The sequence below is a fragment of the Symphalangus syndactylus genome, chromosome 22 (genome assembly GCF_028878055.3).
Source record: "Symphalangus syndactylus isolate Jambi chromosome 22, NHGRI_mSymSyn1-v2.1_pri, whole genome shotgun sequence".
Taxonomy (NCBI): Eukaryota; Metazoa; Chordata; class Mammalia; order Primates; family Hylobatidae; genus Symphalangus; species Symphalangus syndactylus.
In genome coordinates this window covers 8889917-8917177 of record NC_072444.2, presented here as the reverse complement: position 1 = coordinate 8917177, position 27261 = coordinate 8889917, and the positions used below count along the sequence as shown (strand labels likewise).

Sequence of the window (27261 nt, the reverse complement as noted above, 5' to 3'; positions counted from 1 at the left end):
AGAAGGGAGTCCAAGGCGGCCAGAAGGACGGGGTGTGGCTGTGGGTGGAGGGGAGAGAGGGGGGCCGTGAGGAGAGGAGCCCGGAGCCCTCCCTGGCAGGCAGTCAGCGCTGGGCCGCTCAGCCTGCTTGGACCAATACAGTAGCTTCATCACCCACTTCCCAGCATCCCAGCCCCCTCTGGGAATGGAAGGATCCTTCGCAAATCAAAATAGCAGGCAAAGAACAGCCTCTAATTGTTCTGCGTAAGAGCAGAGAAATTAGACGAGTCAGCTGTGGGGTTGAGACCGCCTCCCACACAGCTGTGATCCCACACCCCACTGAAGACACTTCCTGAGACTTGCAATTCTGCTGTCTCTGAGCAAAACTTTTTCCTTCTCCAGCCCCAGAGCAAGTGACAGCTCTTTGGGAGGGAGTAGGACAGATGCTGCCCTGGAGGACAATGCGTGAGTCAATTTCTTTTCAACCAAAAATACCAGTCACTTCATGCAGGAACAGCCTTAGCTGATGCGAGTTTATTCCATCATTCAAAAACACTGAGTGCCTCATCCTGGGTGTCCAGGGCTGGGCATGGGATCAGAGAGATTCTAAAGGAATGGAGGCACACAGTATGGGACCACCCTTGGGGTGGTGGAAAGAGGGAGCCCAGGAGTCAGGAGGTCTCAGTTCTCGCCTTGGCTCCGCCACTGTTGCTGCATGACCTTGGGTGAGTCACGCTGCCTCTCTGGGCTTCAATCTCCGTGTCTCTCCCAAATGGAGGCTTTAGGCTACATAGTAATTCTCAAACTTTTGAGTTCATAAGAATCACCTGGGGGCCAGGGGCGGTGGCTCATGCCTGTAATCCCAGCACTTTGGGAGGCCGAGGCGGGCGGATCACGAGGTCAGGAGATCGAGAACATCCTGGCTAACACGGTGAAACCCCGTCTCTACTAAAAATATAAAAAATCAGCCGGGCGTGGTGCCCGGCGCCTATAGTCCCAGCTGCTGGGGAGGCTGAGGCGGGATAATGGTGTGAACCTGGGAGGCGGAGCTTGCAGTGAGCAGAGATTGTGCCCCTGCACTCCAGCCTGGGCGACAGAGCAAGACTCCGTCTCAAAAAAGAAAAAGAAAAAAAAAAAGAAAAGAATCGCTTGGGGTGAGGAGGTGCTTCTTAAAGATGAAGATTCCTGGCCCCAGTTCCAGAAATGAAGATTGCTCAGATGCGAGCTGCAGTTCAGGATCACTCCGGAGGCATGAGAGCGTGTCATATAGCCCTGTCTCGGGGCGCCTGTGTGTTGCTGTGGTGGTGACACTGCATTTGGGAAGGTCTGGCTCAGTGTATGCAGTCTTCCCCAGGCTACCTGGTGCCCCGCCCAGGCCCTGGTGCAGAAGGGGCCATGGCTGTAAACGTTGGCCAAATAAGGGGCCAACCGTAGTGTAGATAGCTGTGCAGGGCAGAGAACATGAAGGGATGCTGGGAGTGCTCAGTGCAGAGTTTGGCTGCAGACATCTGGCCTGGACCCCTGGGCTCATGCCCTGGGTTGGATGTGTGACCCTGTGACCTGCTCCGCTTCCCCACACCACTGTGGATGGGAAGAGGGATGCACTGTGGCTTCTGCAGAGAGGTGAGTCCAGTTGCATGGGAATGAGGAGGCCTGGATGGAGCCACAGGAAGGACTAGGGGCTCTGGTCTACCACCGAGGACACCCAGGGGGCCTCAGGCCCCAGCCAATCTACTAGACAGTGTCCCTTCCTCAGAGTTGACCAATCATACTCCCCAAAGGCCAGGTCAGTGCCAGGAGCTAGAGAATCAAGTCACTCTGGTCTAGCCCCCAGCTCCATTCTTCACCTGTGAAGGAAAAGAACAGCGATTGTGTCCAGAGTGCTCTCCATGCATCAGGCTTGGGGCTAAGTGCTGTGTTAGCTTATTAAATTTTCACAGCCATCCTAAGAGGTTGCCGCAAACATCACCCCTCTTTTTACAGTTATGGATGCAGAGCCTTAGAGAGTTCAAGTTTCTAACTCAGAGTCACTCAGCTAATATAATAAGTAGTAGAGGCGGGATTAGAACCCTGATTTGCTTTCTGCTGGAGCCCAGTTTTATTTTTAAACATATTGCTTAGTACCGTGTAGAAGATAAGTATTTTTCTTTTTCTTTTCTTTTATTTACTTATTTATTTTTGAGACAGTGTCTGCTCTGTCAACCACTCTGGAGTACAGTGGTACGATCTTGGCTTGCTGCAACCTCTGCCTCCTGGGCTCAAGCGACCGTCCCACCTCAGTCTCCCGAGTGATGGGACTATAGGCACGCACCACCATGCCTGGCTAATTTTTGCATTATTATTATTATTATTATTTGTAGAGATGGGGTTTCACTGTGTTGCCCAGGGTGGTTTTGAACTCCTAGGCTCAAGCGATCCACCTGCCTTGGCCTCCCAAAGTGCTGGGATTACAGGCGTGAGCCACTGCACCTGGCTTAGGATTTTTCTTTTCTTTTTTTTTTTTTTTGAGACGGAGTCTAGCTCTGTTGCCCAGGCTGGAGTGCAATGGCACGATCTCGGTTCACTGCAACCTCTGCCTCCCGGGTTCAAGCGGTTCTCTTGCCTCAGCCTCTTGAGTAGCTGGGACAACAGGCGTGCACCACTACGCCCAGCTAATTTTTGTATTTTTTGTAGAGACGGGGTTTCACCATGTTGGTTGGTCAGGATGGTCTCAATCTCTTGACCTCATGATCCGCCTGCCTCAGCCTCCCAAAGTGCCAGGATTACAGGTGTGAGCCACCACGCGCGGCCTAGGATTTTTCTTAAAACACCTTCTGCCAAAGTTATTCACAATGAGAGAAATTCTTTTGCTTCTGTTGTAGGGGAAAGGAGCGATGCCAAATCAGATAGTGCAGGGTTCTAGTCCCAGCTTTGCCCCTGACCCTTTTTTTTTTTTTTTGATAGAGTTTCGCTTTTATCGCTCAGGCTGAAGTGCAGTGGCACGATCTCGGCTCACTGCAACCTCCACCTCCCAGGTTCAAGCAATTCTCCTGCCTCAGCCTCCCGAGTAGCTGGAATTACAGGCACCCACCACACACCCAGCTAATGTTTGTGTTTTTAGTAGAGATGGGGTTTCATCATGTTAGCCAAGATGGTCTTGAACTCTTGACCTCAGGTGATCCACCTGCCTTGGCCTCCAAAAGCGCTGGGATTACAGGCGTGAGCCACCGTGTCCCCCCTCCCCTGACCTTTTGCATGACCTTAGGAAAGCTACTTCGCTTCCTTGAGTTTCATGTGAAACTGAAATCTGTGAAATGGGATTAATTACACATGCATTTCCTTCTAAGGTACACTAAGATGAAGACGGCCACCAACATCTACATCTTCAACCTGGCCTTGGCCGATGCGCTGGCCACCAGCACGCTGCCTTTCCAGAGTGCCAAGTACCTGATGGAGACGTGGCCCTTCGGCGAGCTGCTGTGCAAGGCTGTGCTCTCCATTGACTACTACAATATGTTCACCAGCATCTTCACGCTCACCATGATGAGTGTTGACCGCTACATCGCCGTCTGCCACCCTGTCAAGGCCCTGGACTTCCGCACGCCTGCCAAGGCCAAGCTGATCAACATCTGTATCTGGGTCCTGGCCTCAGGCGTTGGCGTGCCCATCATGGTCATGGCTGTGACCCGTCCCCGGGGTGAGTGAGTGAGTGCACCGTGGCACAGGCCACTGACCACAGAAGGCAGTACATGGGTCTTTGTGGGCTTGCAGGGCACTTACCAGGGTGAGTGTAGGTGGCTCACCAGCAGAAGTTGCATTCTGATCAAGATCAGTGATGGTGTGGTGGCTGGCCAGTGGGAGTGTAGAAGGTCAACCAATGGGAATGAGAATAGCTGGCCAGTGGGGCATGCGGATGGTTGACTACTGTGAAGATGAATGACTGATCAGTGGTCATATGGGTTGCTGGCCAAAGGGAATGTATGAATTTATGAAGGGGATTATGGATGGCTGATTATGTACATGTAGGTGGCTGGCCAGGGATGTGTGGATGACTGATCTGTAGAGAGATGGATGGATATCCAATGAGGTGAGGGTGTCACTGACCAGTGAGCAGTGGAGGCTGCAAGATCTGTGGTCCCATTTTAAACTCCCTTTCATTCTAATTTGAAAACCATTGGCCTGGATGACCAAAGAAAAGCCTAGAGAATGGCCTGCAGGGAATGACAAATAGGAGCTAAAATGGTAATTATTACAGTAACTGCCTGCATTAGGGGAGCTGCAATAACATTCTCCAAAGCTCAGGGGCTTAACGCAGTAGAGGTTTCTCTCTCACTCCCATCACAATCCAGTGTGAGGAGGAGGGGCACAGTCATTCAGGCACTCAGCCTCCTGTCGATGGTTTCTGAATCTTCTACTGCTGGCATCTGGCCGGCAGATGAATATGGAGAGGGAGTGGGGAGAAAGCACAGCCACTTTAAATGTTGGCTGGGTGCAGTGGCTCACGCCTGTAATCCCAGCATTTTGGGAGGCCAAGGCGGGTGAATCATTGAGGTCAGGAGTTCCAGACCAGCCTGTTTGAAACCCTGTCTTTACTAAAAATACAAAAATCAGCCAGGCGTGGTGGCGGGCGCCTGTGATCCCAGCTACTTGGGAGGCTGAGGCAGGAGAATCACTTGAACCTGGGAGGCGGAAGTTGCAGTGAGCTGAGATCGTGCCACTGCACTCCAGCCTGGGCGACAGAATGAGACTTGTCTAAAAAAAAAAAAAAAATTTATGACCCATTTCTTCCTAGTGACAGCTGGTCACATGGCCCCACCTTAATGCAAGGAAGTGAGAAATACTGTTTAGAAGGGCACCACAGACACAGTAACTAATTAACCTCTCTGAGTCACACTATATCATGAGATGTTGAGAAGGTTAAAAGAGATAATATGTGTAGAATACTTAGGACAAGTCCTGGCTCATCGCCAAGGCCCAATGAGTAGCAGCTATTAAATGATTAAGCCTGTGATAAACAAGGGAGGGAGTCCTACCTCCATTTGACTGTAGGGCAACAGAATCAGAGAGGTCAGGTGGTTTACTTAGGGTCACACAGCCAGGCATTTTGTGGAATTTGGCCTGCAACCTAGGGTTCCTGCACCCAGGTCTGTTACTCCTTCTAGACCCTTGGGTGGAAGTTTGCAGAGGGTTGATGCTGTGGGTGGGAGAGAACAAGCTTCTTGGTTGCCTTTGACCCTCGCAAGGGCAGAGCCCGTGGTGCCCTTTTACAGCCTGTGAGCCATTGGTCTTGACTCAGCAGCAGAGCCCCATTCCTCACTGTCAGACTTCAGCTTATGGGCCATTAACTGCATCCCTGCTGGGGCTGGACCAGATGGGCCTCCTCACTCCACAATCCCTCACACACACACTTTCCCAGTGTGTGCCATCAGCACTTATTGAACCTGTGTGACCTTAAACAAGTGCTGTTCCGGTTCCTATACAATGAAGGTCTTGGATTCAGTTATTTCTAGGGGTCCTGCCAGCCTGATGTCCTGTGGACCCACTCTGTCTGTGGATCCCCAGCCCCTTCTCACTTCTTAGCCTCAAGTCCATTGTGTGGCTTCTTAAATCCTAGCATTCCAAGAGATCCCGGGAGTCCCCTGGACCAGCCTCAAGGCTGTATCGGAATCCCACAACACCCCCTAAGGTGTTCATCCAGCCCAAGCCCACACTCCAGGAATGGGGAGCTCATTTCATCCTAGGCACCCTTCCTATCTCAAGAAGGAAGTCCTTGAGTTAAGCTGAAGTCTGCTTTCCTCCCAGAAGGAAGGAAATTTTGTGTTTTTTTGGTTGTTGTTTTGAGACAGGGTCTCGCTCTGTCACCCAGGCTGGAGTGCAGTGGCACTATCCCAGCTTACTGCAGCCTCAACCTCCAGGGCTCAAGCGATCCTCCCACCTCAGCTCCCCAAGTAGCTGGGACTGCAGATATGCACCACCATACCCAGCTAATGTTTGTTTTTTTTTGTAGAGATGGGGTTTCGCCATGTTGCCCAGGCTGGTCTCCAGCTCCTGGATTCAAGCAGTCCACCTGCCTCAGCCTCCCAAAGTGCCAGGATTACAGGCATGAGCCCCATGCCTGGCCAGGAGGTTCTTGTGATTAAACTGAGACCTGCTTCCCTCTGGGGAGGCTGACCCTATCCTTGAGTCCTGGACTCCCCCACATATATGCCCCTCTTCCCTGTGGGTACACCAAGAGCTTGAACCCCACTATGCTAAATGCTTTAGGTACCTTAGCCTTTTTTTTTTTTTTTTTTTTTTTTGAGACAGAGTCTCGCTCTGTTGCCCAGGCTGGAGTCCAGTGGCACGATCTCGGCTCACTGCAAGCTCCACCTCCTGGGTTCACACCATTCTTCTGCCTCAGCCTCCCGAGTAGCTGGGACTACAGGCGCCTGCCACCACGCCCGGCTAATTTTTTTGTATTTTTTTTTTTTAGTAGAGATGGGGTTTCACTGTGTTAGCCAGGATGGTCTCGATTTCCTGACCTCATGATCTGCCCGCCTCGGCCTCCCAAAGTGCTGGGATTACAGGCATGAACCACCGCACCTGGCCGCCTTAGCCTATTTAATCCTCACGACAATCCTGGAGATGTGGGTACTGTCATTAGCCCCACTCCACTGAAGCTCCAAGAGGTTTAGTAATTTCCTTACACTATGTAGTAGGGGCTGAGTCCTGCTCCTAACTCATGTTGTCTTAGCAGTCCTGTCCCCAGTGGAGCTAGTTTGGAAATGGGTCAACGTGTTTTGAGTTACTGCAATGACTGGCATTCAGTGGGCTGAGCTAAACGATTTCATTACCGCCACCCATGGACACAAAGGCTCATAAAGGGGCCAGGAGAGAACATAGGGGATCTCCCCGATGAGGGCCAGTCCTGCTAGGTCTTTAAGGATGACTAAGAGTTCACCAAGTACAGAAGCCGAGGAGGACACTCCAGACAGAAGAATCCCCTTGAACAAAGTCTGGGAGGAGGTGGTGGGACTTGCCTGAGCCCTGGAAGGGTGGGCAAGCAGGTGGGGGCCCCTTAGGCACACAGGCCCCTCACCCCGTCTGTCTTTCCTTGTTTCCGCGGCCCAGACGGGGCAGTGGTGTGCATGCTCCAGTTCCCCAGCCCCAGCTGGTACTGGGACACGGTGACCAAGATCTGCGTGTTCCTCTTCGCCTTCGTGGTGCCCATCCTCATCATCACCGTGTGCTACGGCCTCATGCTGCTGCGCCTGCGCAGTGTGCGCCTGCTGTCGGGCTCCAAGGAGAAGGACCGCAGCCTGCGGCGCATCACGCGCATGGTGCTGGTGGTGGTGGGCGCCTTCGTGGTGTGTTGGGCGCCCATCCACATCTTCGTCATCGTCTGGATGCTGGTGGACATCGACCGGCGCGACCCGCTGGTGGTGGCCGCGCTGCACCTGTGCATCGCGCTGGGCTACGCCAATAGCAGCCTCAACCCCGTGCTCTACGCCTTCCTCGACGAGAACTTCAAGCGCTGCTTCCGCCAGCTCTGCCGCAAGCCCTGCGGCCGCCCGGACCCCGGCAGCTTCAGCCGCGCCCGCGAAGCCACGGCCCGGGAGCGGGTCACCGCCTGCACCCCGTCCGATGGTCCCGGCGGTGGCGCCGCCGCCTGATCAGACCATCCGGCCCCCAGCGCGCCCCTCCCTATGACCCGGCGGCCACATGCGTCCCAGTGGGAGGCGCGAGCCATGACGGGGAATGGGGCAGTGGAAGGTCGGAGGTTTGGGACCCCCAGATGGGGCCTCTGTTTCGGAGACGGGACCGGGCCGCTAGATGGGCATGGGGTGGGCCTCTGGTTTGGGGCAAGGCAGAGGACAGATCAGTGGCGCAGTGCCTCTGGGCTGGGTGCCCCGTTCACGACTCTAGGTGGGGTGGGAAAGCCAGTGACTCCAGGGGAGGAGCGGGACCTGTGGCTCCAGACCTGAGTCCTTAAACAGGGGATCTCCAGGAAAGGCGAGGCTTCAACCTTGAGACAGCTTCGGTTTCTAACTTGGAGCCGGAGTTGGGGGTCCGGGCCTAGGACCCAGGAAGGGCAGTGGTGGGGACAGTTGCTTGAAAACTGAGCTGCAAGACTGGGCCTCTGTGTGGTAGGGAGGAGCCTCCTGTGAGGGGAGACCCAGAGACTGGACAGCTGGATGTGGCTACAGCTAAAGAGTTGGTCACCAGATAGAGGGCCTGTGCAAAGGGCCTGTGGCCTCAACTTCGGATACTGGATACAGTCCCAGCCCTGAGTTCTAGCAAGGGGCAAGGCTCGCTGAGGTCCAGGTCCGGCTTGACACCTTTATAAATAGAATATAAAAGACTGAGGGGCCAGTCGTGGTGGCTCAAGCCTGTAATCCCAGCACTTTGGGAGGCCGAGGCGGGTGGATGGACATGAGCCCAGGAGTTCGAGACTAGTCTGGGCAACATGGGAGACCCTGTCTCTACAAAAAATACAAAATTAGCCAGGCATGATGGTGCGCACCTGCAGGCCTAGCTCCTTGGAAGGTGAGAGGATCGCTTGATCCCAGGAGTTTGAAGCTGCAGTGAGCTATGGTGGTATCACTGCACTCCAGCCTGGGGGACAGAGTAAGACCCTGTCTCTAACAAAAGAGAGAGAGGGTGAATGAGGGAAGAAGAGATAGGAAGAGAGAGAAACAATATACCTTTTATCTCTGACAGTCATGTATTTCCTTGGAATGGGCAGGAATGCCTCAGAATCGAAGTGGCCACAGTGGGGCTTGGGACAGGACAGCAGAGCGGGGGGCAGCCACTCCAGGATAGGGTAATAAGACAGGACCTTGGTTGGGGTAGGGTCCCCAGAACTGAGTACTAATGGGGGCCCAGAGGCTTGGGAAGGAGAAGGCTTCCAAAACCAGTTCGAAAACCCAGGCCTGGAGTGGACCTCCGTGCCAAGGGGTGGTGGTGGGTGGGTGGAGGAAGAGAGGTGGGCTCCTGCTTCAAGGTTAGGACTTCCAGTGGAAGGTGGATGCTTTCTGTGGGTCCCCAGGGTCCTAGTTTCTCTGGCCCAGATACTGGAGGACAGAGGACCACCTACTTAGATCCCGTGGATGGTAAGTGGTGCCTGGGACTCTTGGGGGCAGGGGGCGGGGGGCAGTTGGCACTTGGTGCTGGGTCCTGGGCCCTGATAAGAACCTGGATGAAATCCTCTTCCATTCTCCCAACATCTGGCTGCACCCATGTGTCTGGTGTCAATGACTCCAGTGAACTGGAACTGCCCATATAGGGACCTGACCTTGGAGGAACTGGAGGGAGAAGCTTTTGTAACTGCAATGCCAGCATCAATGTGTGTCCCCCTCTGCCTTTCCCCCCAGGCTCCCCAGGTCCCCCACCTGCTCCAGCCCAGCTGCCCCCTTCACGCTACTGAGAGTGGCATCCACCTGGAGTTGGGTGTAGAAGTTTTTCTTTTTATCGGTTCGGCATTTTATTCAGGCACTCCTGGATCTTTGCTTCCCAGAATATCAGTGTCTGTCCTTGTTCTCTGTACCTCCCCCGTGCCTCATCTCCTCTCCCCCCACTGCTCTCCCCTCCCTCACCGACACTGCCTCAGTAATGCACCCCTGACTCCCTATGCACCCCTGACTCCCTATTGAAGCAGTGTGCTGACATCCTTGTAAAAACAAATTTAATTTTCTTCCTTTTTTGGGACAGATGGAAAGAAATTGACGTCTTTGTCTCAAACAAAAGAAAAAAGAAAAAGAAACAATATACTTCTTTTCCTTTTGACAGCCATGTCTTTGGAACAAAAGCTGGGAGGCTGTCACTCCAGCAGGGACTGAATAGCATGCAGGGGGCTGGGGTCTTAGGCACCAAGAGGGGCTTTGGGCACATTAGGGGGAAGGGATGCTCTTGGAGGGCAAAGCACAGCCCCCTTCTCAGGGTGAGGCTCCCAGCAGCCCCAGACCCGGGGATGTGCCTCCTTTGGGAAATGGCTCCCCCGGGTCCTGGAAAGATGTGGGGCCGTGTCCAGCACTCACATCCAGCCTGCCAAGCCACTGTGACCTGGGGTCCCAAGCCACCTAGATCACTCTCACTACCCTGTGACCACAGAGAGCCCTGCGTCTGAGGGTGGGAGGTCGTCAGCATGGCAGGAGACACTTCTCCTCATCAGGGGCTCCTCTTATGAATGCTTTGGGGGTATGGCAGAAAAAGGGGACAATCTAGGAACTGGGGAAGACTCCTGAAGGAGGTGACATTGGAGCCAGCCTGTTTACTGTCCCTGCAGGAACTGTGTCCCCTCCCAGGATAGGCCTGTTTCAAGGCTGCTTGAAGCCCACTCACTGCCATCTCCTGTGTCTGTAACAGATCTGGCTGTTTTTTGCCCCTTCTGTTATATAAATCTGTCCTGGGGTCAGCAGGGCCTGGGTCCAGACCACGTGTGTTTAAGGTAGTGCAAACTTGTATTGAAATCTACTTCCTGCCAAGCATGCATTCTGGGCATCAGGACTCAGAAATGAGTCAGCCTTGGCCCTGCCCTCAGAAAGCCTGAACCAGTGTTGGGAGATAAAGCCTCAACAGATGATTGCACCTCAGTGTGATGAGTGCAGTGACAGGGAGCCCCAGGGAGGGCATCACGGGGAAGTGCCTTTTCTAGCTTTTCACTAAAACACATGTTTGTAGCAATTCTGTAAGAGGTGGAAAAGGGTCAGGGGCCCTGAAGGATGAATAGGAGTTGGCCACCAAGAAGAGGAAATAGCGTGTGCGGAGGCATGGGGATGTTTAAATGCTTGGCAAACCCAACAAATGGGGTGCAGCTGGAGCATGGGGCTTAACTAAGCTCTTCTGTGTGCCAGGCTCTCTGCCAGGTGTCTTGTGTGCATCAGCCCACCTGATCCTCAGGACAGCCTCGTGAGGAAGTAGTGTTATCCCCGTTGAGGACAAAGAGAGCTGAGGCTGAGAGAGGTCAGGCTACTTGCTCCTAAGTCACAGCGCCTGTTCGTAGTGGCAGAACTTGGGTCTCTGGAATTCCAGGGTCCACGTTTCCGGTTAATTCCAGGCATCAGTGAAGTAGAAAGGCCTTAGAAGCTGGAACCCCAGAATGAGGTTTTTGAAGACCTGAAACCACATGGAAAAATCTAAAGGAAACGGGCAATTTTCCATGAACTCTTGTTCCTCCTGAAGCTCTCCAAATCTTCACGTTTCAGAATGTGCTGTGCATGGTGCATTTGAAAGCTCTAAATTGACAGTGTAATTCTAGATCGTCACAGGGTTCTCAGAACTGCAGAGTAGCTCTGGTTCCCCCAAAATTTCCATTTCTCTCCCTCCAGGAGGAGGGAGGGACGTTTTTGCCCCTGATTTCAAAATGTCCTACTGTTTCAGATCTCTTCTTCTTCATCATCTTTTTTTTTTTTTTTTTTTTGAGCCAGTGTCTTGCTCTGTTGCCCAGTCTGGAGTGCAAGTGCAGTGGTGCAATCATAGCTTACTGCAGTCTCAAACTCCTGGGCTCAAGTGATCCTCTCACCTCAGCCTCCTGAGTATCTGGGATGACGGGTGTGTGATACCATGCTCAGCAATTTTCTTTTTATTTTTATTCATTCATTTTGTTTGGGGTTTTTTCTGAGACAGGGTCTCCCTCTGTCGCATAGGCTGGAGTGTAGTGGCACCATCTCGGCTCATTGCAACCTCTGCCTCCTGGGTTCAAGTGATCCTCCCGCCTCAGCCTCCTGAGTAGCTGGGATTACTGGTATGCACCACCACAGCCCAGCTAATATTTGTATTTTTAGTAGAGACGGGGTTTCACCATTTGGCCAAGCTGGTCTCGAACTCCTGACCTCAGGGGATCTGCCCGCCTCAGCTTCCCAAAGTGCTGGGATTACAGGCGTGAGCCACCGAGCCCAGCCAATTTTTTTTTTTTTTAATAGAGACCAGAGTGTCTCTGTGTTGCCCAGACTGGTCTTGAACTTCTGTCCTCAAGCAATTCTCCTGCCTTGGCCTCCCAAAGTACTGGGTTTACAGGTGTGAGCCACTGTGCCCAGCTCTCATACCTCGTCTTGATGCAGTAGAAGTAGTGGTTAAGGCTGGAATCAGATCTTGGCTTTCCCTCTCTGAGCCTCAGTTTCCTCATCTGTACAGTAGGCTTCCTTCCTGGGTGGTTGTGAGGATTTAATGTATGTGTAGGGATAAGGCCCAGAACATAAGTCAACTCTAAGTACATGGTAAGTGGCAGTTACTGCTTATGAGTGGAGCCAGCGTTCAGGGTCAGAGCTAGAGGCCTACAGGGGAGAGTAGATGAGCTGCCAGGGCTAGCGATGGAGAGAGAAGAGACTGGAGATCCAGCTTGGGGATCCCCTTGCTTCCTGGTTCAGGAGCCACCATGGAGAGTGAGAAGCTGCCAGAGAAGCAGGAGGAGGATGGAGAGAATGTGCTACCATGGAAACTGGAGGAGGAGGGCGTTCCCAGGGGGAGGGAGTGATGGATAATGTCAAGTGTCATAAGAGAGGATGGGAGTAGGGAGGGCAGGAGGGTGATGGTAGCTCACCAATTTAGTTTTTTACATGGCCCAGGCAGCCCCCAAGCCTGGATCAAATCCCAGCTCTCAAGCTAACTGGCTGTGTGACCTAGACAAGGGATTTGCCCTCTCTGAGCTTCGGTTTCCTTCTAGAGTTGAGATGTGGGAATTGGTCCATCTCTAATATGATCGTCAGTCTCACTTAATGAGTCCTAGCTTTGCCGAATTCTTGGCCACGTGCTAGCAGTGTGACCTTAGGCAAGTCGCCTCCATGAGCAGTCTCTGAAAGCTAGAGATATGGTGAGCAAAGTGCCACCAAAGTGCCTGGCACATAGTGGGGCCTCGATACGGGATTATTCTCTGATAATTACACGGGGGCCAGAGGCAGCTGCTCTAAGGAGGCTTGCTGGGCTTGGAATTAGAAATGCTCCTCAAGGGCCGGGCGCAGTGGCTCACGCCTGTAATCCCAGCACTTCGGGAGGCCAAGGCGGGCAGATCATGAGGTCAGGAGTTCAACACCAGCCTGACCAACATGGTGAAACCCCGTCTCTACTAAAAACACAAAAATCAGCCAGGCGTGGTGGCGTGCACCTGTAATCCCAGCTACTCAGGAGGCTGAGGCAGGAGAATCGCTTGAACCCAGGAAGCGGAGCTTGTAGTGAGCCAAGATCTTGCCACTGTACTCCAGCCTGGGTGACAGAGCAAGACTCCGTCTAAAAAAAAAAAGATTAAAAATAAATGCTTCTCAAGTTGGAGAGGGCCCACTAGCATCCTGAGAGGACCTGGAAGAACAACAGTCCAGGCTGGGCACCTGCTGGGTCTCTGTCCAAAGGCCAGCCCTGTCTTTGTGTCAGCGGCAGATCCCTCACCTGGGGCGTGACTACTGGCTGCCAGCTCCCACTAACACCTGCTGCAGATCCAGACTGAAGCCGGCCCCAGCGGCCCCAAAGCCCCTAGGAAGTGACCACCCCCCATCCCTGGCACCCAGATCCTGGCCCCTGCACTCACACACAAAACACATACACATGCCTCTCTTTCATCATGTATTTATTCCTTTATTTCTGGGAGCTGGGAGGAGTGACGGGAGCAAATCAGGACCTGGCCGCCCCACGCCGAGCTGGCAGATGTTGAGAGCTGGGTGACAGCTGGCTCTGTGGTTCAGGCTGCAGGCAGCTTGGGAATTCAAAATGGGGCTTAGAGAGGAGCTGGAGGGTGGACGTAGTGATGCAGTGGAGCATGGCGCTGCAAGGTTGCCCGGGTTCTAGTCCCAGCACCATCACCGGGGATGAGTTGTTTCAGAGTGTGGCACTGAGAGGCCACTGAGACATTATCAATGGGTAATGAACAGCACTTCCATGGCGTAACTCATTTAATCTTCACAGCATGATGATGAGGTAGGCGTTAGTATCATTACCTCCATTTTACAGATGGGGAAACTGAGGCTCAGAGAAGGGACTGACTTGCTCAAGACCACATGGCTTCTCAGTGATTGGCCCAGCTAGGATCCCACCTCTGGTCCTTCAAGGTCCACTTCCTCTGCTTTCCTCCTCCTGCCCCCTGAGAGGAGACGCTCTGAGTATACCGAGGGCCCTCAGGAGACTCTCACATCCAGCTTACAGTCACAGGCTGAGCATTCCCTGTGCTGGGTTCCGCGCCTCATCATGTTGGCAGCAGAGGCACGTGCCAGCTGCTCGAAAAACTGCTGTAACCTTGGTAGGGTCCCTCTCCCCATCCATTTCCTCCTTGTCTTGGAAGTCCTGCTTGTTTGATAATTTTCTGACTGACCGCCATGTTGTTGCTGTGTGACCTTGGGCATGTCATTTCACTCTGAGCCATTTCTCAATCATGGATGACAGCACGTACCTGGTGAGAAGTTGAGAAGATTCAGAAAGAGGCTCTGAGTGAAGGACCTTGTCTGTTTTGGTCATGAAAGTGTTCCCAGGAAATGCAAATGGGCACACAGTAGTTATCTATTGAGCTAATGAACAATGTCCCTGGTGCATAGTAAGTGCCCACCAAATGCAGCTTTTTTCATATTATCTAATGTTTTAGGCCGTGCCTGCACCAACCCATGCTTCTTTCTTTCTTTCTTTCTTTCTTTTCTTTTCTTTTTTTTTAAGACAGAGTCTCACTCTGTCGCCCAGGCTGAAGTGCAATGGCGAGATCTGGGCTCACTGCAACCTCCGCTGCCCGGGTTCAAGCGACTCTCCTGCCTCAGCCTGCTGAGTAGCTGGGATTACAGGCATGTGCCCGGCTAATTTTGTATTTTTAGTAGAGGCGGGGTTTCGCCATGTTGGCCAGGCTGGTCTCGAACTCCCGACCTCAAGTGATCCGCCCACCTCGGCCTCCCAAAGTGCTAGGATTACAGGCATGAGCCACCGTGCCCAGCCCAACCCATGCTTCTTAATGCTGCAGGTGGGTCTGGAGCAAGGCTTTTCTCTTTTAACCATCTCCTTGAGTTTCAGAAGGTTGGACATGGGCTAGAAAGCAGTTCTTAAGAGGGCGTCTCCTCCCCAAGCTCCTTAGCCATGCTGTCCTCTCCTGCCCTCACCAGGACTGCCCTCTCAGGGACCCAAGAGGAAGGGACAGCCTGGAAAGGAAGAAGGTCCCAGGCCATCTGCATCATGGGGATGGAGTCCCTTGGTGGGTGCCAGTGCAGATACACTCCTGTGATGGGGCTCGTCTAGAATCTCCTCTTGGAATGAGGAGACAGCACATGCGGTTTTGAATCTTCATTGTCCACTTCGTTGCTATGATGTTGGGCAGGTCTCTGTCCCTCTCTGGGCCTCTGCACCATGGAGGGTTAGGAGTTGATGGTTCTGAAGGCTCTGCCATCCTGGAAAAGAACTGAGACACTTCCCTTGTGTTCCTGGGTCCCAGAAACAGACATCGATTGGTAGAATCGACTGGGCATTTGCCCACAGACAGGGAAAAGCATGCCTGGGGGTCTGTAATAGGAGCTGCCCCAATTGGGGGCAGGAAGGCGGGCATTTGAAAAAGGAAGCTTAACTCAAAAGCTTTGTTTTCAGGCTCTTTGCCTACCCCAGGCTCCATCTTGGTACCAAGGACTCAACCTTCTGATTTCTCAATAAAGTGAGCCCTCTTCTCGGTGTCTGCATCTCTGGCTGTTTTGTTTGCTCACCTCTGCCAGGTTCCCTTGTAAGGGGGCCTCAGTCTGGGGGATCACATAAGCCTATGGGGCAGTCTGGCTCTGCCCTGACGACCTGTCTCAGAGGGAGAGGCAATGTTGTCCTTAAGAACCCTAGTTTGGACCAGGTGTGGTGACTCATGCCTGTAATCCCAGCACTTCGGGAGGCCAAGGCGGGTGGATCACGAGGTCAGGAGTTCAAGACCAGCCTGGCCAAAATGGTGAAACCCTGTCTCTACTAAAAATACAAAAATTAGCCGGGCATGGTGGTGGGTGCTTGTAATCCCAGCTACTCGGGAGGCTGAGGCAGAGAATAGCTTGAACCTGGGAGGCGGAGTTTGCAGTGAACCAAGATTGCGCCATTGTACTCCAGCCTGGGCGACAGAAAGAGACTGTGTAAAAAAAAAAAAAAAAAAAAAAAAGCCCTAGTTTAATGGGAGAGACAGACACACAGGCAGGCATTTTCTAGAGCAAGCTCCGAACCAAACCAGGCCTCTGTGCTCCACTCCCCTTCCACCCTCCGCACTGCCTCCTCCCCTTCCCTGCGCCCCCGCCACTCGCCTAATCTAAGTCCCTTGTCCTCCAGAGCCCTGCCCACCCCACATGCCTCTTGGGGCTCCACTAAATCTCTCTCCCATCTCTCTGCCCCTCAGTGACCCTTCCTTCAGGCCATAGAAGCACCAGACCTCTTTGTGTGCATTCAAGGTGGCCCTGGGGTGGCAGTTAGAACCCTGTTCCCCAGGAGACCTCCACCTCCTCAGTGTTCTCAAATAGTCGCTGGCCCCTGTGGTTAATAAGTAACTCCCTGGAAGGCAATTCTTTCCTGACCCAGATCTGTTTCCCATCACATGTGACCCATCCTTAGGAGGCCACCAGAGCCTGGAGCCTCCCCCACCCCTGGGGCAACTTCCCTTCAAAGTCCTCAACCCAGGGCCACCCACCTTGGGGCCTGTTCATGTCAAGGTGGTGAGCAGCAAGGCAGATGGGCAGCCCTGATGCAGACTGGGGGGATCTCAGCATGCCTCAGGGCAGGCTGTGTGGGCAGGGCCAGGGCGGCCAGGCTGCTCGGAGGTGGGGGTTGGGGTGGCTTCTTGGCCCCACTCTGCTCATAGACAGAGACTGAGTCAGGAAGACTTCACAGAGGCCTGACAGATCTAGTCAGAGCCAACTCCCACCAAAGCTGGGAAGGACAGCTGTGAAGGTGAGAGAGAGTGTGTGTGTGTGTGTGTGTGTGTGTGTGTGTGTGTGTGTTTGTGAGCACACAGCATGAGTGAGAGCAGCTCGGTGTTGATGTGAATGTATACAGAGATTTTTTTTTTCTTTTTTTTTTTGAGAGGGAGTCTTGCTCTGTCATCCAGGCTGCAGTGCAGTGGCGCCATCTCATCTCACCACAACCTCCAACTCTTGGGTTCAAGCGATTCTCCTGCCTCCGCCTCCCTAGTAGCTGGGATTACAGGCAATTGCCACCATGCCCGGCTAGTTTTTGTATTTTTAGTAGAGACGGGAGGTCTCACCATGTTGGCCAGGCTGGTCTCGAACTCCTGACCTCAAGTGATCCACCCGCCTCAGCCTCTCAAAGTGCTGGGATTACAGGTGAGAGCCACCGCGCGCGGCCTATCCAGAGATTTTTTTTAATTCACCTTTGTGTATACCCTGAGGAAAACCTTATCTGTATGACCACTTTGGGCCTCACTTTCCTCTTTTGAAAAAGATAACAATAATAATTAAAACAGTGTATTTACCAGGACTCTCTTGAGGGTCCAGTGAGACACCGTGCATGGAAACTGGGGTACATTCTTATTAATAGGGGAAAACACACTCTGCCTTAAACCTTCCGTAGTTCCTACTTGCATGGAAAATCAGATGATCTCTCAGGCCCCTTTCTAATGGGGGACCCTAGGAATCTAAGTTCCAACTTCCCAGCCTGCAACCTCAAACTCTCTTGAGGGGGAAGGGGACCCACTACAGGAAGAGGACTGCTGAAGTCCAGCTCAGGGCAGGCAGTTCTCAGTGAGGGGGCAGGCAGAGCAGATTCCTGTCTTGTGCCGGCTTCATCACCCTTCCAGGTCAGTTCCACTGCCTCTGCCCCCAGGAAGCATGCTCTGCTGGCTCTAGCTACACTCTTGGAGCCCTGCCTGGATCTTCTACAATTGCTATCAGGATGCCCCACCTGAGCAAGACCTGCCTGCTCTCTCTCTCTCTCTCTCTCTCTGTAGACTGCTGGGGACCCCACAGCACCACCAAACACATGGGAATCCCATCCTCCCTAAGGGAAAAAGGAAAGATTGGTAGAAAAGAACATTAAGGTTTTTTTCTTCAATGATGTTTATGAGGTTTCTTAGTCCTGTATCAAAGGAATATGTGCTCATTATAGAAACTGAGAAACCTGGCAGGGCGCGGTGACTCATGCCTATAATCCCAGCAATTTAGGAGGCCGAGGCGGGCCGATCACCTGAGATCAGGAGTTCAAGATCAGCCTGACCAACACAGAGAAATCCCATCTCTACTAAAAATACAAAATTAGCCGGGCGTGGTGGCGCATGCCTATAATCCCAGCTACTCGGGAGGCTGAGGCAGGAGAATCGCTTGAACCTGGGAGGCGGAGGTTGCAGTGAGCTGAGATCGCTCTCCAGCTATTGCACTCCAGCCTGGACAGCAAGAGCTAAACTCCGTCTCAAAAATAAATAAATAAATAAATAAATAAATAAATAAATAAAATGAGTAAAGATTAGCTGGTCACGGTGGCTCACATGCTTGTAGATCCAACTACTTTGGAGGCTGAGGCAGGAAGATCCCTTGAGCCCAGGAGTTCAAGGCTGCAGTGAGTAAGATCATACCACTGCGCTCCAGCCTTGGTGACAGAGTGAGACCTCAACTATTTAAAAAAAAAAAAAAAAAAAAAAAGAAAGGAAAAAAGAAAAAAAGTGAGCAAAGGACATGAATAGACGTTTTGTGAAAGAAGATATACAAACGGCCAATAAATACATGAAAAAATGCCCAACGTCACTGGTCATCGGAGAAAGGCAAGTCAAAACCACAATGACGTATAATTTTACCCCAGTCAGAATGGCTATTATTAAAAAGGCAAAAAATAGCAGTTGTTGGTGAGGATGTAGGAAAAGGAACTCTTTTTTTTTTTTCCTTTTTTTTTTTTTTTTGAGACAGAGTCTCACTCTGTCAGCCAGGCTGGAGTACAGTGGCGCAATCTCGGCTCACTGCAACCTCCGCCTCCTGGGTCCAAGTGATTCTCCTGCCTCAGCCTCCCTAGTAGCTGGGATTACAGGCGTCTGCCACCATACCTGGACAATTTTTGTATTTTTTGTAGAGACAGGCTTTCACAATGTTGGTCAGGCTCGTCTCAAACTCCTGACCTCAAGTGATCCACCTGCCTCAGCCTGCCAAAGTGCTGGGATTACAGGCGTGAGCCACCACACCCAGCCAGAAAAAAGGAACTCTTATACATTGTTGGGAATATAAGCTAGTACAGTCACTACGGAAAACAGTATAGAGATTTGTCAAAAAACTAAAAATAGAACTACCATTTGATCCAGCAAGCTCACTACTGGGTATCTACCCAAAGAAAAAGAAAGCAATTTATCAAAGTGGTATCTGCACTCTCATGTTTATTGCAGCATTATTCACAGGAGCAAAGACACAGAATCTACCTGTGTTCATCAATGGATGGCTGGATAAAGAAAATGTGGTATATATACACAATGGAATATTAGCCATTAAAAGAATGAAATCACGTTATTTGCAGCTACATGGATGGAAGTTGAGGTGATTATCTTCAGATAAATAAGCCAGGCACAAGGCCAAGCACAGTGGCTCACACCTGTAATCCCACCACTTTGGGAGGCCAAGTTCGGTGGATCACCTGAGGTCAGGAGTTCAAGACCAGCCTGGCCAACATGGTGAAACCCCATCTCTTCTAAAAATACAAAAGTTAGCCGGGTGTGGTGGCACGCATCTGTAGTCGCAGCTACTTGGGAGGCTGAGGCAGGAGAATCGCTTGAACCTGGGGGGAGGCAGAAGTTGCAGTGAGCCGAGATGTCGCCACTGCACTAAAAAAAAAAAAAAAAAAAAAAAAAAAAAAAAAAGGAGAAATAAGCTAGGCACAAAAAGAGAAATATCACGTGTTCTCACTTATATGTGGGAGCTAAAGATAGGGAGTAGGAAGATAGATAGCAGAGGCTGGGAAGGGCGAGTGGGGGGAGAGGGGAGGATGAAGAGAACTGGGTTAAAGGGTACAAACATACAGTAAGAAGGAATAAATTCAGTGTTTGATAATAGAGTCGAGTGACTATACTTAAAAAAATGTATTATACATAGGGGATGGACACCCTAAACACCCGATTTGATCAGTACGTATTACACACAGGTAACAAAAGTTCACATATCACCCATACATTTTTACAAATTTTTTTTTTTTTTGAGGCAAGGTCTCCTGTCTTCCAGGCTGGATTGCAGTGGCGCGATCTCGGCTCACTGTGCCATCTGCTTCCCAGGCTCAGGTGATCCTCCCCACCTCAGCTTCCTGAGTAGCTGGAAGTAAAAGCGAGTGCCACCATCCCCGGCTAATTTTTGTATTTTTGGGTAGAGACAGAGTTTTTCCATGTTGCCCAGGCTGGTCTCCAACTCCTGGGCTCAAGTGTTCCGCCTGCCTCCGCCTGCCTCCGCCTGCCAAAATGCTGGGAATTACAGGTGCGAGCCACCGCGCCCGACCCAAAATTTTAAAAAGTAATATTTATATGTTTGAGTTGAAAAGAACCTGCGCACACACACACACACACACACACACACATACATTTGGGTGTATTTCCTTACCCAGAAGAATGTTCAAGGGGTCCACAGCTGATTCCAGAGCCTTTTTAAATGGAATACGAACTTCCTACTTAGCTGCAGGATCCTAAATGCTTCATTGGATGCTCCAGGACCCAAAAGTTTAAGAGCTGCTGCTTTGGGGAGTGGGGACGGCGGGGGGCTGTTGACACACACCTCACAGCCACATGCAAATAGGCCTCCATCTGTACACCTGTGACCCATACACCTGACCCATACACATGCACACCTGTACACCTGTGTTCATACACGTGCGCACAGTCAAACGGCTTGGCTTGGGAGCAGTTTAGGCAAAGGCTGCCCGAGACCGGGCTCATTCCACGGACGCCGCTGCCACCTACCGGCTATATCTTGCATCAGCACCCTTGCTTATTCCTGCTCTATTCCGTTCTGTCCTCCATTGCTCATCCGTGGAAGCTGTGCATTGGAATTGGTTCCTGAAAGAGGGACACGAACAAGGGAGGTGAGTGGGGTGGGGAATTATCGCTGACTAACTGTCCGTTATATGTCAGGTACTGCTGTCCCTTACAGCTGTTATATTTGTTTTCTCAATCCATATGCCTTATGCAGTGCTTGGCCATGAAAAGTTCTAACAGCTATTTCAATTAAATGAATTAAAAACACTTTAGGCCGGGCGGGGTGGCTCACGCCTGTAATCCCAGCACTTTGGGAGGCCGAGGCGGGTGGATCACGAGGTCAGGAGATTGAGACCATCCTGGCCAACATGGTGAAACCTTGTCTCTACTAAAAATACAAAAACTAGCCAAGCGTGGTGGCAGGCGCCTGTAGTCCCAGCTACTCAAGAGGCTGAGGCAGGACAATCTCTTGAACCCAGGAGGCGGAGGCTGCAGTGAGCCGAGACCGCACCACTGCACTCCAGCCTGGGCGACAGAGCAAAACTCTGTCTCAAAAAACACACACACAAACAAACAAACAAAAAAACACTTTAAAGTGAGTGTGTTTAACAAATGAGGAGATGGGCCAGGTGCAGTGGCTCACGCCTGTAATCCTAGCACTTTGGGAGGCCGAGGCAGGAGGATTGCCTGAGCTCAGGAGTTCGAGACCAGCCTGGCCAACATGGTGAAACCCCGTCTCTACTAAAAATACAAAAATTAGCTGGGCATGATGGTGGGTGCCTGTAATTCCAGCTATTTGGGAGGCTGGGGCAGGAGAATCACTTGAACCCAGGAGGCAGAGGTTGCAGTGAGCCGAAATGGCACCACTGCATTCCAGCCTGGGTGACAAAGCGAGACACTATCTCAAAAAAAAAAAAAAAAAGAGGAAAGGGGCTGGGCTGGGTGTGGTGGCTTACACCTGTAATCCCAACACTGGAAGGTTGAGGTCTGACAATCACTTGAGCCCAGGAGCTGAGACCAGTCTGGTCAACATAGTGAGATTCCGTCTCTACAGCAAATTTTATTTTATTTATTTATTTATTTATTTATTTTTTATTTTTTATTTTTATTTTTTTTGAGACAGAGCCTTGCTCTGTCACCCAGGCTGGAGTGCAGTGGCGCAATCTCGGCTCACTGCAAGCTCCGCCTCCCGGGTTCACGCCATTCTCCTGCCTCAGCCTCTCCGAGTAACTGGGACTACAGGCGCCCGCCACCACGCCTGGCTAATTTTTTGTATTTTTAGTAGAGACGGGGTTTCACCGTGGTCTCGATCTCCTGACCTCGTGATCCGCCCGCCTCGGCCTCCCAAAGTGCTGGGATTACAAGCGTGAGCCACCGCGCCCGGCTCTACAGCAAATTTTAAAGTTGGCCAGGTATGGTGGCCGGTAGTCCCAGCTACTTAGGGGACTGGGGTGGGAGGATCACTTGATCCTGGGAGACTGCGACTGCAATGAGCCATGATCTCACCACTGGACTCCAGCCAGAGTGAGACCCTGTCTCAAAAACAAACAATTGGGAGATGGGAGCTCAGAGAGGGGAAGTGACTGGCCCAAAGTCTCACAATGCCTTCTTCTGATAGTCAGGAAAGTGCTCTGAAGAGAAGGAGAAGGAAGAAGCTGTGAAGCTGGGAATTTTTACTAAGACGTGCAGGAAGCCCAGCCCAGATTCGGTTCACACACACCTCACAGACACACACAAATAGGCCCACACCTACACACCTGTGACCCAGAGGCCGGGCATACACACGCTTAGCTGTGCACCCAAGTATCACCCACCCCTACACCCTCCACATCTTGGATACATTCTGTCCTCTCTCACAGACTCATTCTTGGCATCTGTTAACATACACATGCACACATATATTCATATTACAGGCACGCACAAGCATGCACCTCTTTGTAGCCACACCTCCCACTGGGGCACACGTTCAACACCTGTGTGAATCAGGGGATCACGATGAGGTCGACCTGGAGGGATAATTTCCCCACCACTGGGAAGGTTCTCCTATCCTGAGCTGCTGCTTTAAATTAATTCATTCAACTAGTATTTTATTGTTCACGATGTGGTGGGCTGTGTACTCAGACTAAGGATAAGCACTGAACAAAGACAAAAGTCCAGTCCCAGGCTGGGCGCAGTGGCTCACGCCTGTAATCCCAGCATTTTGGGAGGCCGAGGTGGGCGGATCACGAGGTCAGGAGGTCGAGACCAGCCTGGCCAATATGGTGAAATCTCATCTCTACTAAAAATACAAAAATTAGCCAGGCGTAGTGGCGTGCGCCTGTAGTCCCAGCTACTCAGGAAGCTGAGGTAGAAGAATTGCTTGAACCCAGGAGGCGGAGGTTGCAGTGAGCTGAGATCACGCCGCTGCACTCCAGCCTGGCCAGCAGAGCGAGACTCTGTCTCAAAAAAAAAAAAAAGAAAAAAAAGAAAAGGGCTGGTCGGCCGGGCGTGGTGGCTCACACCTGTAATCCTAGCACTTCGGGAGGCCAAGGCGGACGGATCACGAGGTCAGGAGATCGAGACCATCCTGGCTAACATGGTGAAACCCCGTCTCTACTAAAAACACAAAAAATTAGCCAGGTGTTGTGGTGGGTGCCTATAGTCCCAGCTAAAGTGAGACGGAGTCTCGCTTTGTCGCCAGGCTGGAGTGCAGTGGCACGATCTCGGCTCACTGCAACCTCTGCCTCCCAGGTTCAAGCAATTCCCCTGCCTCAGCCTCCCGAGTAGCTGGGATTACAGGCGCCCGCCACCATACACAGCTAATTTTTGCATTTTTAGTACAGACAGGGTTTAACCATGTTGGTCAAGCTGCCCTCGAACTCCTGACCTCAAGTGATCCACCAGCCTCAGCCTCTTAAAGTGCTGGGATTACAGGCGTGAACCACCGCACTCGGCCGCCTTCTGTATTCTTAAATTTCTTTTTTTTTTTTTTTTTTTTGAGATGGAGTCTTGCTCTGTCGCCCAGACTAGAGTGCAGTGGTATGATCTTGGCTCACTGCAACCTCCATCTCCTGGGTTCAAGCGATTCTCCTGCCTCAGCCTCCTGAGTAGCTGGGATTACAGGTGCGTGCCACCATGCCCGGCTAAGTTTTGTATTTTTAGTTGAGATGGGGTTTCACCATGTTGGTCAGGCTGGTCTCGAACTCCTGACCTCAGGTGATCCACCTGCCTCGGCCTCCCAAAGTGCTGAGATTACAGGCATGAGCCACCGTGCCCGGCCTGTATTCTTAACTTTGCATTCTTTATCTTAAGAAGACCCCCCACCTCAGACAAGCTTCAGGCCCCACAATCCTGGATCTGCCCATTGGGTCTTCGGTTTTCCCAACTGCAAAGAGAGAATAAGGGCTGTGAAAGGGCTTCACAGGATGTAAGATAATCTCTTTTATTTTTTAAATTTCTATTTATGTTTGAGACAGAGTCCTGCTATGTTGCCCAGGCTGGAGTGCAGTGGCACAACCACAGCTTACTATAGCCTAGACCTCATGGGCTCAAGCGATCCTCCCATCTTAGCTTCCTGAGTAAACCACATCTGGCTAATCTTTCGTGTTTTTTTTGTAGAGATGTGGTTTCGTCACGTTGCCCAGGCTGGTCGTGAACTCTTGGGCTGAAGCAATCACCCTGCCCAGGTCTCCCAATGTGTTGTGATTACAGGTATAAGTCAGTGCTCCTGGCCTATTTTTTAAATTAAATTTTATTTATTAATGTTTAAAAGAGTAGTCAAGTGCAGTAGTGAGAAGGAGGGAAAGAACAGAACAAGGAGTTTGATCTGTAACTGACCGTGAATAATCAATTGAGATAATTCACTACTTTCAAGCCAGCGTATTTTCATCTTTTTTTAGAGACAGAGTTTCACTGTGTTGCCAGACTGGTCTCAAGTGATCCTCCCGCCTTGCTTCACAAAGTGCTGGGCTAACAGGCGTGAGCCACCTCGCCTGGCCACTGATGATCTCTTTTATTCCTTTCAAAGTCCCCAGAGAAGAAAAAATGAAGAGCAAACCTAAGGGACTTAGGGTTTCACAGCAAGCTGTGAGGTTGCAATCCAGGATAGCCCACTCGAAAGCTCCCCTTTCACTATTATCTTCTGCCTTGAGTGCACACCTGTGCACTCAAAGGCACCCGCCTTTCCCAGGAAGTCAGCCTCTGGCAGTCTGGAAGGCTCAGCTCTGCACTTCCGCCCCAGCTGCTCCATGACCTCAAGGGGGCGGCAGACACCATCTTTCCCTCACCTGGCAGCTGCTCATTCCAGGTTTCAGAGTCCCACAAAGCCAGAATCTCAGCTCTCCCCAAACACCTCCATCAGCTCTCTCCTGCCCCTCCCTGCAAACAGTGAGTATCGCCTTCAAGTCCTGGCCTTGTCATGTTCTGGCTGTGTGATAGTGAGCAGATCACCTCACCTCCCTCTGCCTCATTTAACTCATCCATAAAATAGAGGTATCTTGTGGAAACAGGTCAGTGAAGCACCCGGCACGTATATAATACACCGACAATCAGTGACAGCCATTGCTGTTTCAACAAGGCCTTCCGGAGATGTCACCTCCCCTGGGAAGGGGTTCTCCTGATAGGATTGGCCTCTGCCCCACGCTGTGGCAAAGCCGAGGAACTCCTAGGCAGTGAGGGCTTTCAGGGCTCTTTGGTGTTCATTTGTTGGCATCCTCTGTGCCCATACATGGGCCCCTTGCTGGACTGCGGTGTCGGTCTTGGCTTTTTCTCCATCCCTACCAACCCCCATCTCTGCCTTGGAAGGGCTCTGCTACCTCCTCCCCACCTCGATGTCTTCCTAAGGATTCTCCCCAAATTTCCCCCTCCCTTCCCCTCCCCTCCCCTTCCCCTCCTCTCCCCTCCCCTTCCCTTTCTTTTCTTTTTGAGACAGAGTCTCACTCTGTTGCCCAGGCTGGAGGGCAGTGGTGCAATCTCGGCTCACTGCAACCTCTGCTTCCCAGGTTCAAGTGATTCTCCTGCCTCAGCCTCCTGAGTAGCTGGGATTACAGGTGCCCACCACCATGTCTGGCTAATTTTTTTGTATTTTCAGTAGAGACAGGGTATCACCACGGTTGGCCAGGCTGGTCTCGAACTCCTGACCTCATGTGATCTGCCTGCCTCGGCCTCCCAAACTGCTGGGATTATAGGCGTAAGCCACTGTGCCCAGCCCCAAATTTCAAATGCATTCTCCTGGAGAAGGGTTGCTGACCCACTGCCTACAGATTTTCACTGTCCCCTTACCCACCCCTAAATGACTGCCACACCCTAGTCCCCTCTATCTCAAAGACTCACTGACCATCCCCAAATGTCTCTTCCCCCTGTGTCTTAACCTGGCATTTGAAGCCTTCCACAGTTTGGTCTCATGATTCACCCTGTCCTTCAACTCTCCCAGACCATTTTCTGTTCCCAGAGTACACCTTCACTACCCTACCTCCAAGCCTTCGTGCAGGCTGTTCTTCCACCTGGAATGCCCTCTCTCATTTCCATGTAGTAAATTAGTCTTTAATGTCCAGCTGGGAGGTCACCTCTTCCAGGCAGTCTTCCTTACTCCCTCAGATGGAATCATTTTCCCCTCTCTGGGCTCTGGGCATACAATTGCTTTAGGGCCTTCCTCATAGTAACAGCAGGAACACCATTATCCACACTTTGCACATGCCTTTCCCTTCTAGTATCATAGGCCTGGGAAAAGCAGGCAGGGTGAGAGCCATTACCGCATTCGACTGATGAGGAGACAGGCTAGGAGGCAGTCATAAGCCCCGTAAATGGTGGAGTCAGGATTCAAACCCGGAACACCCACACCCCCTGCCTCAGGCCTGAAAATCCTCTCCCTCTCTACCATTTCTTGTGGCCTGGTCTTGTGACTCTCTGCCCCTTTGTCAGTCTCAACTTTTAATAATTTGCTCAATGAAGTGCTGCTGAAGGAACAGAGGCTCCCACGTGTGCACTCCCCTGCCCCCACCCTGTCTGTTCCTTGCCTTCTTTATCACCCACCTCAAGCCCATCTGAAGCTGGTGGGAGTGCCCAGGCTCTGGCAGGATAAGGAGTTCCTGGAGGTCCAGGTCTTCTCAGAGGAGGAGGGGGAGATGCAAACAGGTTCCTTCCTCCACCCCTCAAGCTTATCAGCGCCCCACACGCTCCAGGGAACTGAATGCTCAGCCGAGGGAGGAAAGCTGCCCCCTCCCTGTCACCTTCACACCCTGTATTACGTACCCCGTCTGTACTAAAAATACAAAAAAAAAATTAGCCGGGCATGGTGGTCTGTGCCCGTAGTCCCAGCTACTCAGGAGGCTGAGGTTGCAGTGAGCTGAGATCACGACACTGCACTCCAGCCTGGGTGACAGAGCAGGACTCCGTCTCAAAAAAAAAAAAAAAAAAAAAGAGTGGTATGACCTTGGGTTGCCACTTTAGCTCTCAGAGCCTCAGAAGCTCTTTAGAACATTTTTGGCTGTTAG

General features: G+C 51.7%; 1 protein-coding gene and 1 long non-coding RNA gene across 3 annotated transcripts in view; one reads left to right on the top strand and one right to left on the bottom strand.

Moving 5' to 3' along the window:
- Positions 1-15557, top strand: part of OPRD1 (opioid receptor delta 1) — a 59536-nt gene extending 43979 nt beyond the window's left edge. Inside the window, exons 2-4 of one of the 2 annotated variants that reach the window (XM_055261355.2) lie at positions 382-444; positions 3306-3655; positions 7069-14560. In XM_055261355.2, the coding sequence (XP_055117330.1) occupies positions 382-444; positions 3306-3655; positions 7069-7610 (955 nt within the window). In that variant the 3' untranslated portion in view covers positions 7611-14560. Of the gene's footprint in view, positions 1-381; positions 445-3305; positions 3656-7068 lie in introns of both variants that reach the window. The other variant, XM_055261356.2, reaches the window with a different exon arrangement.
- Positions 15558-20038: 4481 nt separating this feature from the next.
- Positions 20039-26888, bottom strand: LOC134735617 (uncharacterized). The gene is made up of 3 exons (XR_010118892.1): positions 26801-26888; positions 20777-20872; positions 20039-20138 (listed from the first exon to the last, which is right to left on the bottom strand). It is a non-coding gene; the product is annotated as an uncharacterized lncRNA (long non-coding RNA).
- Positions 26889-27261: the final 373 nt, after the last annotated feature.